The sequence below is a fragment of the Sinocyclocheilus rhinocerous genome, unplaced genomic scaffold (assembly GCF_001515625.1).
Source record: "Sinocyclocheilus rhinocerous isolate Xijiao unplaced genomic scaffold, SAMN03320098_v1.1 scaffold705, whole genome shotgun sequence".
Classification (NCBI taxonomy): Eukaryota; Metazoa; Chordata; class Actinopteri; order Cypriniformes; family Cyprinidae; genus Sinocyclocheilus; species Sinocyclocheilus rhinocerous.
Window position 1 is genome coordinate 641,195 of NW_015630576.1, and position 11,613 is coordinate 652,807.

Sequence of the window (11,613 nt, forward strand, 5' to 3'; positions counted from 1 at the left end):
TAATTTAAAAAAAAAAAAAAAAAGACCTTGTTTCGAGGATGTTTTAAACTGATAGAGAATAGAAATTAACTAATATGGAATAACCGTAAAAGTAGACATCCAGGCGAGGTTGCTTCCGTTTTTATTACTTTTCTATTTATTATAATCATTATTATTATTATTATTATTATTATTATTATTATTATCATCATTATTGTTGTTGTTATATAAAACAATAAGCAGAGGCGGATTTTCGAGTGCTTTTTAGGGCAACATTTTAAAAAGGCATGGGTCTTTAAAAAAATATTAAAATTCATGCTCGTGGTATTATCACATTCAGGGATATTGCTCAACATTATTGTGGTTTTAATTCGATTCGAAACGAAAAACAAGCAAAGAACACAGAAAAGAAAATTCCCCGAGAGGCAAAAATTCAAACATCTTGTAGTCAGCTGTACAGTTCGTTTATTTTAACACTTGCGCAAAATAAAACAGGGAAAAATGCTTAAGCAGACAGATATTTACACACAGATACAGAATAGGGATATATCAAAATATGAAATCATTAAAAATAGCTTGCTCCCTTCTGTGTTTGACCCCACAGTGACTAGGCCGAACGTAACAGGTCACAAATATGTGAGTCGCAAATATATGAAATATATGATCCAGTATTATTAACACTAATATTAATCATATGTATAATTTAGGCTACATATACAGTATGAGTATTAAACGTATACAACTATATTAAAATGCGTTTTAAAATTACTTTTATTACTGTATTTACTATAGTACAGTCTAACACATTAACACCTTTAACACAAGTTACATAGGTAGACGACAGTGACATTTTACCTACAGTATTATAAGTAGCATGTCTTTTTTCCAACTCAGTGCATCCCGAAATAAAACAGGTTGAATCGATAGTATAGTCTAAAGTCTATTTTTATGTTTTCCACTTGCGTGGCTACTCATCATCTTCCTCTTCCTCGTCGCCCCCGATTTGGTCAGCAGCAGGAGAGCAGTGGCCCATTGATTTGTTCTCTTTCTTCCATTTCATCCTTCTATTTTGAAACCAGATTTTTATCTGGCGTTCGGTCAAGCACAGGGCGTGTGCAATCTCAATACGCCGCCGTCGTGAAAGGTAACGGTTGAAGTGAAACTCTTTCTCCAACTCTAATGTCTGAAAGCGGGAATATGTCTGACGGCCTCTTTTCCGGTCCGCACCTGTGGAAATGCGAAAGGAGGATGAGAAAGCAACAAACATGAATATATGCATACCGACAACATTAGTAAGGAATAATATGAAGTGTTCAAATCTTTATCGGTAGTTAAAAAAAATAATAAATCAGTTCAGCCAGGGTGAATCCGCATTGGTGTGATGAAAACGAATGACTTATAATTCAATTAAAAATAATTTAAATATGATATAGCTAGTGATCGAAAAAACATTCAGATTTAAGGTAAAAACTTTACACTTCAATGAGTGAATGTAAAAAAAGAGATTCGACTTATTTTAGTATTTTCAGCAATATTGCACACTGGGGGGAAAAAAAGAGTCATCAAAACTCATGCTGCTGCTTGTAGGTGTATTATTGTCGTACCATAAACAAAGCGGCCAGTGATTATACAAACACATTTTCACAAATTGAGATTTGTGACTATAAATATTTAGAAGCGACTTTTTAGCTTTTTACAGAGGCGAAAAACCATCACATAACAAACAGTTATTAAGTCCTGAAACTTAAAAAAATTTAATAAAGCGTCCATCAAACTCAAACGTTTTAAATACTTCTAAATTATTTTTTGTATTTTTATTGCTTACATTTAGGTCACAAACTATAGTAAAAATAAAGCAAAACGAAACACACATATGTAATTTAAGCATGCGTTTGACCACTATTTAAGCATTACGTTTTAACTCTATATTAAGGTTAAGACACACAACAGTAGCTAATCATAGGTAAAATGTATTTTAAATATAAAAGTGGACTGTAATTCAAAAGCAAAATGAAAGTACACAAATACCCCTTCTGAAAGAAAATTCACAGGCTTGCACACTCCCGTGACACAAATGGAGCCCCGGCGTTCAGACTTCCTTCTAAACATGACCAAAGTCAACAACATGATCTAGTTCCCTTACACATAAGCGCTGAAGTGTTCGTCTATCCATCTAGATAAAGAAGCCATCTACTTAAAGTATCCATCTTTTATGCACGTTTAAAGAGAAGAAATCTATCTAGACTTTCACAACCTTGCCCATGCACGGTCAGTGACTTTCTGCTGTCCCTGCGTTTCCGTTTTCAGCAGACTGTGGACAAATGGGGACTGCTTTGAGTTCGTGGGCTTTTTGAACTTTTTTTATTGCACTCTTCAGTCGTTTGTATCTTACTTCCGTCTTGTCGGCAACACCGTGTCACTTCTTGTTGATACTAGTCGCACAAACTGTGCAAAAGCATAAAGAATTTGAGTGAAAAGCAGAAGCGATGAGAGAAATCGAGAGAATGAAATACAAGTTTAGTACTGAAATCCATAAAAATGATACAGCTGTTTCGTTCTTTAAGAGGTATAAATTAAGTGCATAAATTATGTGTCCTCGCAGAACGAATGCTTTTACACGAGTTAAAACAAGGAAGAGCATTGTACTCGGTCACTGTGCAGGGTCTCTGACGTACACAGGCTCCTGAATGATAGCGAGGGACAGAGACCATCTATGTGAAATATCAAAGCACGAAATCAACTGAAAAGGCAGCTGGCCCTATAGCCTAATAAAGACACAAAACCCAGTGGTTGGAGGTACAAGGCCCAGCATATGTGTCTGATGTGTAAAAATGTATGTGATTATATGTGTTTAGCCCATACTTGTTGAAAGGCCCGACTTCCTTCTATGCATCTGTCTACACCACTTTTGGCGTATCATAAGACCAAATATGTGGCCTTTACAGAAGACATGGCAGGACATCAGTGGACTAATCTGATCTTTCTTAAAATAATAAAATAAATAAATAAAATTATTGCAATACAGTTCCCCTATTTGAAAGAAACTTAATCGTGTTTGCAAACGAAATTAGGTCGATTGGCTGCGGATATTATTCAAATGAAAATGATTTAAAATGTCGTATCTCTCTGTACAACGACAGTAAGATAGGCTAACTATGACCCATGCATTATTTTTAAATGACATTGGCATTTCACACAAAACTACGACGCAGAACGAAAATGTATACACCAAAGGCGCGCAAGGACTATCTGCCAGTAAATGTAAACAACTTTGCTAATGAGGTATCCGTTTCAAAACTATTTATGTTGTTGTATTTTTACACTGGGAGCTAACAAGAGAAGAAGCGCCCCAGGTTGACAGTTGACTGATATGATCGTCTGTGCTCGTGGGGAGTGTCTTGAGAGGCCGCAGAAAATCATTAAAAGAGAACTTGTCGACCTCCTTTTCAAATACGTCAGCCGGGACGTGTGGTGGCTATGTGAGAAAAGTGCTATTCCTACGAAAAGTTGACGATTTGTTAAAAACCACTGTTGAGCGAATAATTAGTTGCGGAACTGGCTCGTATGTCTTGAGTCCTATGTTTTGTGAAATTTCCAACACACGCAGGCACATACATGCACAGCATATACATATATAAAACACAAACATGTCCACACACAGACACAGTTAAATTTCTGACAGTAATTTAAAACAAAGGTCGGCGCAGCTGTAGCATACCCTAGAAATACAAGGCCCCGCCCTCTATATCGAAAACATGAGGGTTTTTAACGCCAGTGATTGCCAACATACTAACTTAAAGATGGATTCATGTGTACACGCAGCAATGCAATCATAACACACAATCTCAGCAGAATCTTGGGTATTTGCTAAAGCTAAACATAATTCATCCAAACCTCTCATATGCCGTCCCCTCCCTTTTCCACAAACACTAACTACTACGTACTAGCGTGTCTTGAATTATGGCGACTAATTAGTCATAAAAAAGATCTGAGGAAAATAACACTTTTTGAAATGATTCGGTCGCTCCCCTTAACCTGTCTCCCTCCCCCTCCGACATAAAGACGCACACCCCTGTCCTTAAGAAACATTCAGTTTTCACAGACCTGTGCTCCTCATCCACGGATAGATTCGGAGGTTGTTTTCGTTGTTTTGATGGTAGCCCCTCTGCTCCTCTTTACCACTGCTTTGCGCTTTACAGAGATCGCCAGCGCTCACCATGGGTAGACTCGGATGGTCAAATAGAGAGCTGTGCATGTTCAACGAAACAGCTCCCAGCTCATACGCAGTGGGGTACATGCCTTGAGTCTGGCTGGAAAGGCTAGCACCGTTCGTGTACATGCTCGACAGGGAGACAGAAGATGTAGAGGAGACCGGTGCACCGGTAGAAGCCGAGCCGTAGCCGCTGGCCCGCTGCGAGCTGCAAGAAAAGGCGCAAGAAGTTTGCTCGGGAAACACGCCTGTAGAGAAGGCTGAACTCGCCACTTGGTATTTGGAAAACAACGCGTTTGCATAATACAATGAACTCATAATTTGAGAAGTGATTTATATGCCAAGAAGTTTTAGTGTCGGTTTTACGAGGTCCAATGATATATTACAGAATTACAGTCTAGATTTACACCAAAAATCACCCCTTTTTCCTCTGGGGCCACGTGATGGGCAGCACGTGATGAAATATCATCCAATGGGTGTGCGTCTTCCCAGAGCACCGTCTAATGTGGAGAAAGGCTTTGCAGCTGACCATCCACATAAATTTGTTAAATTATTCACTTACAGCCAACGGTATCTACAGTCAACACAAACGCACAGGAGAACATACAAATTGAGAAGGTTTCTGTAATCACCTAAATCCGTGCCAAGCAATAAACAATTGTGGGTTGTACAAACTTATAAATGAGTTCAGGTTGTCCAGATTTAGGAACGTGCCTCCTGTTTGAGAGGCCACCACACAAATAACAAGAAACCTATTTATTTCTGTATTGATTTTCAACACTATTTTCTCTTGTCACCGCTCCTGCGCATACCCCAATTTCATTACTGCATTTTTTGCAATGTCTGTACAGTGTGCCCGTGTCAAGAGCATGATGGCCCTTACTAGTTTCTGCTTTAAAACATCCCTATAGCTTGAACAGTCACCGTCAACTAGCCATTTCCATGGCGACGGACTGGTTCAGTGCACACCAAACAGTTTCCCTGTACATAGTTAGCAAACATGTTCACGCCAGAGCTCTGAATCTTGTCGTGGAACTTACTCTCTCTGAATGTTTGAGAAGCCCCCATACTCTTACGACAGTAATTCACCTGACACGATGTGCTCCCATAACTCAAATACCCACATTTAACAAAAACCAGCAAGATGAAATTTCATTTTAAGATATTTTTTTATGTAGATTCACGATAATACATAGTCTGTTTATGTTTAGTGGGGTGTTATATCGTGTTGTGTTACAGTGTTGGTCTGATAAAGTAGTTATGAGGGTTTTCAGTTGTGGTTTCACATGCCGCCTCTCTTTTAGTTCACGTATCTAACTATATATCAAACATCAGACCACACTACATGACTTTTCTGTGAGATTTACAAATGTGTAAACATTAATTTTATTGTGCTATTCAATGTTTGCGCTTTTATGGATTCTTTGAAATTAAGGCCTATGTTTTAACATAAACAACATCTTGTCTGGTAACCTAAAAGTTTTTGATTTGAAGCGGACCTTGGAACCGCACATTAACCACGAGTTTTCGTTTTTATTTGGCGTATTATTTATACGCACTTTCATGCGAGGATACATGGTGCCAGGGACCGTCGCTTGTAAACTTTATTGTGTCCACTTTCTGCCGGATTCCTCCAGTTTTAGACACTAGAATACGGTCAAGAATGACAACAAAACATATAGTCATCTACTTCAGTAAAGGTGAAGGACAACAATTGGATTCATAGTAAACATGGGTCACATTACATAATTTTCAAAATTATTTTTTATTATGTTTATTCATTTTTATAATCCACTGTGCGCATGCTTACCCCATGAAAGGAAGACAACAAAAATACCATCGATTTAAGAAGAACCAAAGACGTGTAAAAAGAGATTCTACGGCATAAATAGGCAGTTTCATGTTGTTGGAAGTCATTCATTTCTACGTCATCATCATAACATGTAAGTGAGAACAGTTAAAAGTGCACCATTTAACTTAAAAACTATACAGCTGCCAAGGTAATTGTTAATGACAATATCCTAACAATAGAAACTTAAGTTTCACGATAATTATTTCACAAAGAAAGGAGACTAGTTTTATCACTATCATACTCTCTGAACAACAGTTAAAAAGTAGAAATGCCTCTTGTCCTTCGTCTTCCTGAAGTTCTGTGGTCACCACATTAAGTGTATAGTCATTCGTCTAGTCCCAGTAATTTTTTTTTCTGTTCCTTCCTCGAATGAAAGATGTAACCACTCGACTTGATTAAAATGTCTCTGTGAGACAAACCTCCCATGCAAACACCGTTATTCTCTTCGTCATTGTCCTGTTTTATTTTCCCTATTTATTCTTTGCCTTTTTGATTGACTGACACACGTACACACAAACACACACACTCTCTCTCTCACACACACAGACACACACACTCGCATCCGCTTTACATTTCTTTTGCCTTGTCGCAGTCTTCGCCAGCTGGCTGTGTTCCGGATGCCTGTTCTTTCTCCAGTTTCTCTTTTTCGATCTGCTCTTGTTCAGACTTGCTGCTTGGAAACTTGTCCTTGTTGTTTTCTTTTTTCCATTTCATGCGACGGTTTTGAAACCAGATTTTGACCTGTCGTTCTGTCAGTCCCAAAGCGTGTGATACCTCAATCCGCCGCTTGCGTGTTAGATAGGGATTGAAGAGAAACTCTTTCTCGAGTTCCAGCGTCTGATAGCGGCTGTAGGTCTGGCGTCCTCGCCTCCGTCCGGCAGCTACTGGCAGAAGTTTACAGATGTTAGACAGAGCTCACAATACGCGCCAAATCGTAATTTTACAATCAAGTTCAAACATATTCTTGAACCAACATTCCACAAAGGCAACTTCCACGCAAAACGAACGTCTACAGTACATAGGCTAATCGCGATACATTATTAGTTTATGGGTAGGCTATTAGTGTACCATGGAGACTCCCCACAGCCTAACACAGTAATTAATGTAAAAGCTCCGCCATTACAAATATAAGTACCACGACACTAATACACAGAAATGAGCAACACTAACCCTGCAGTATAGAGTCGTCAAAAAGCAGTCTATACTATTTCACATGTTCAAAGGATTAGGCACAGCCATAAATGACATAATCATTGTGAAATGACCACTGTGTAGTGAAATAAACTCAGGGCTCACTGTAAGTCGTTAAAGGCTGCAGTAAAACTTTGACCTGGGTGAGAAGTGAGAGATCAGCTGTGGGGCAAAGTCTCACACATGGAAACAGCAAGAAGAGAAGGGGCTTTTCTCTCGCCCTCTTCTTCCTCTCTCCCACTCTCCTGTCTTTCTATGGCAGGGTCATTAAACTGTAAAGTGATTCACAAGTTTTGAACACCATAAAACAATAAAAACGGCTATTGCCACCCCACCCCCCTCGTGCACACAGGAAATGCAATTCTAAACCTAAACTGCACTGAGATTTTTTTCGTGTGGCTAACCCAGGTTTATGTCACTTCAACAAACACACACAGCGCGAGTTGGCCGGCTTTTCTGTCTACCGAGGCTCACCTTGAGGTCGCATCCACGGGAACAGCTGTGTGGGCGACGGACTCTGCTCTGTGTTGTCCGTCTCGTCGCCGATGCCCCCCGCGGCGAGCTTGCAGTCGCTATACTGAACCAAGTCGGCGTCTTGAGCACCGAAAAGCGTTTGCCTCTGGAGAGCATCATAACCGTAGAAGTTACCCGGCTCGCCGTGACAAGTTACTGCACAGGGACTCTGCTGGTAAGGAGATGCAGAGAGCGTGGATGCGCCGTGGTGGTAAAACTCTTGAATCTGAGGGGCATGCTGGAAAGTGGCCCCGGTGCCTGGACCGTACACGACGGTGGGTCTCGTCCCTAGGTCCTGAGCAAATCCGCACTCGTAATAGTTTGGCCGCAGAGTGTCTCCACTTTTGTATTTAGTGAAGAGAGAGTTGACGAAATATGAGCTCATCTTTTGATGTTGTTGTTGGTGCTGATTTTGTTCAAGAGTTTGCGTTTGAATGTCTTTATATCAGCGCAGTAGCTTCAGAGAGTTATCAGTTTCACAGTTACTGAGGTAACAAACAATGCAGCAGCCAAGCCTTGATTTCCAAAAACTGAACGGTTTGCGTTTGTATACCTTTGTTAAAACAACTTAGCTAAAGCTTCCATAGGCATGTTCCACTGTAGAGTTCCAGCATCACAATTCCAGTGAAGGGTGACAGTTCCCAACCAGTTTTTCTATGATTTACTCGGCTGCAAAAGAGAAGTTTCATATTTTGCTGTGTGTTTTCACGATCATTTGCATCTTCTATCGGATCTTCGTTCCATTGGCTTCTCGCATCCCTACACGGACACCGCTCTGCGCGATTCTGATATGAAGGGAGTGAGTGAATGAAAAAGAGAGAAAAAGAGAAAGCGAGGGAGAGAGAGCGCGAGGGAGCAGGAGAGGGAAGGGGGGCCAAGGGAGAGAGAGGAGGGGAGAATATGCACATTAATATGTTCAAGCGGGTAAGTTAATGAGAAATCTGCCGTTTTGCAGTTTGAAAGATTGATTTTTGCATGTTCATCACAGACAACCTAAAGTGCATATTTACCCGTTAATTTCCAAATCTCTAACGAGGTCGAGTCTCCTTTTTTAAATGTCAGGGTCCAGACGGCCAATTTTAAAAGGTACACGATTTAATTGGCATCAGTTTAAATACATCCTATAAACCTTATAAGAACGCTTAAACTTACAAAATCATCCTCTGCAGCGACCAAGGCGCGCGCATCGAAAATAAGCGAGGTGGTCATATTTAATATTCTGATAGGCCTAATTGTATTTATATAAATATATTTACAGAGATATGATGATGTTGGAATGGACCTGCACGTCAGGTGCAATGGCAAATATGGTTGTAAATGGTTTAACAAACTATAAAATGCAATAAACGCCCCTACTGTTTGTTGTTGACGTAGAGCATCAAAAAGCTGTTAGGTTTTTATGAGGTTCTACGACCGGTGCTGTAAATGTTTTACTCCGGATTTTATCCATGCAGATATATTAAGTTCTTTAATTGTCATTTTCGTTTTGTTTTTCATACAGTCTGCCATTGTGTTTAGCATGAGTAAATCTGATTAACATTACCTAGAAAATCCGAGGGGTGAAAAGTACCTTGCATGGAATTTTCTAATGGTAAAAAAATCAAAAATCAGTAAATTAATTAATTAAAATGAATGAGTAAACAAACAATATATTTTACGTGCTTGTAGCCATTTAAAAATCTTTCTGGATTCGTTTTGATTTGGGATGAAAATATTGAATTCTAATTACAAAATGATTATAGAATTATATAACTTTTCATATTTTCTAAAAATTGAAGATTTTGTCATTTATTATGTGTAACAACCAATATTTGTATTTGTCATTTGTAAGCATACACTGAATTAAAATGCTCACCTAAAGCACAAAAAAGGTCTCTATTTTTTAAATCTGCATGACACATATGCTGTTGGTGCTTGTCATTTTACAACTTCATTTGCATCTGTAATAAATTACTGCTGTGTCTCTCCCCAAATCATTACCTCAATGTGACGAATCCTTTTGAAGCTTTATGTTGACTAGCTATATGAATAGTCATACGGAATATTTACATTTCAACACGTGAGTTATGCTCAATGTTAATGTTTCTATATTACGAGTTAGTCTTAAGCGGTAGTCACGCACATCTTGTTCTACACTTAAACGTTTATCTCTTAACAAGGACAAGGAGTTCACCAAGCGTGAATCTCTCCGTTTGACCAAAGCTTATTATTCGGCTTTAGTCAAACCTAGAATTTCGCATGCTAAATTCTGATGTAAAAGTAAAAATATAATGCATAAGCATGACAAGCATTCTATTGTAAATATTTTCTGTAATTTTGCATTCATAAATGTGTCGGTATATAGTGAATCTAATAATGAATTGAATGGTGTCAGAGAACGTCATACTATTATATGTTTTTGTTTGTTTGTTTGTTTGTGTGTTTCTTTTTTGTGTACAATTTCTTGAATCACTGCAATAGCGGTAGTCAAGTGATGTGTTTTTTTGCTGTCAATAAAACATTTGCTAACCCAAGTTTTGTGTGGTGACTTTATAACTTATGCTACTTAATCATATAATCGTCCTATTACCATTTTAAACAATCACTGAATCATCACATCTCTAAATGTTTGGGTCTCATGATGGATGCAGATAATAAAGTACACTGATTCAATTTATTTTAAAATTGCTCTAATAGCCTAGTTTCTAATAAGCCGAGCTGAAATCTTTTAATAATCTATTTTATTAAGATTAAATGTTTAAACAGAATTAGCTACAAAAATGTATTATTGATTATGATATATTTTTGTATCCTAACATTTAAAGATACATTTATTAGATAAAAAAGGTAAAAAGGGTCTACTTGTTTCTCAAGATCTTTATCACTTAGATTGAAGAATCCTCTGAAGTTAATGTTCTTCGTCTCTTTCAAAAGCTCCGCTGTAACAGGGGGAAATTGTGTGAACCTTGCTTTAGTCAAGTGTAATACCGCACGTCTGCAAATGTTTTGGCCCCAGTGTTTCCGGTTTGGGGGTGGAGGATGGCCAGCCAGTCACTTTTTGATGGAACAACATTGCCATCAAGCGGCAATTGTGTGTTACTCCATGAGCAAATGCAGCTGTAATGAGACGGAAGTTCAAAAGCTAATGGTTCTATAAACAACGGACATAAAAACAGAATGAGCGAATTAACAGCTCAGTAAGTGCAAATTCAATGATGTTAAGTACTTATTTTCATTCTCTATAACAAGAAATCCATTTAAAACCGACCCTTGTATGATCTAGTCTTGTGTGTTTTTCATCATATCTAGAAAAGTAATTTACATAGGGTTGTAACCCTAACACTAACGTTAAACCATAAAAAAAAAACAATGAAAGAACGTTTTACTTCTGTCTTACTAGTATTTTGTTAATATTTTAAACAGTGTTAACCCTAAAATTTACAATAAGACTCAATAGAATTCCGTCCGTGATATGCAATTTTTATTTGGGTTACACTCTTTTTATTTTAATGTACAACTACTACTATTACCGCTATTAATAGTACCATCACTAAACCTACTAATAACAACAACGGGCTTAATAATAATAGGCCTACGCTGGTGCTAGCGGCCTCGTATTATATTTAATTAGCCTACATGCACACTGTTAGAAAAAAAATATTCAGTCCACGAAATAACATTTCCATGCATAATACTTACTTCTCCTTTTTCATTTGGGGTACGTTCTTGTGTATTATTATATCACAAGCATCACAAAAATACTACTAGTAATCAACATCACCATTATCATGTTGCCTTTCCTTTTGATAGTTGTCGATACTGACAGTCTTTAAGCTTCTGATCATGGAGTTCAATTACAGAGATTCATTTTTTTTTTTTTTTTTTTTTT

The 11,613-nt window shown here is 38.1% G+C and overlaps 2 protein-coding genes across 2 annotated transcripts; both read right to left on the reverse strand.

Moving 5' to 3' along the window:
* Nucleotides 1-433: 433 nt before the first annotated feature.
* On the reverse strand, nucleotides 434-4,783 carry hoxb7a (homeobox B7a). Its single transcript, XM_016553177.1, has 2 exons — nucleotides 4,084-4,783; nucleotides 434-1,206 (listed from the first exon to the last, which is right to left on the reverse strand). Exons 1-2 carry the CDS (start codon nucleotides 4,505-4,507, stop codon nucleotides 947-949), a joined length of 684 nt encoding a protein of 227 aa, XP_016408663.1. The 5' UTR covers nucleotides 4,508-4,783; the 3' UTR covers nucleotides 434-946.
* Nucleotides 4,784-5,990: 1,207 nt separating this feature from the next.
* LOC107740672 (homeobox protein Hox-B8a-like) lies at nucleotides 5,991-8,283 on the reverse strand. Its single transcript, XM_016553178.1, has 2 exons — nucleotides 7,707-8,283; nucleotides 5,991-6,922 (listed from the first exon to the last, which is right to left on the reverse strand). Exons 1-2 carry the CDS (start codon nucleotides 8,128-8,130, stop codon nucleotides 6,609-6,611), a joined length of 738 nt encoding a protein of 245 aa, XP_016408664.1. The 5' UTR covers nucleotides 8,131-8,283; the 3' UTR covers nucleotides 5,991-6,608.
* Between the last annotated feature and the right edge of the window lie 3,330 nt (nucleotides 8,284-11,613).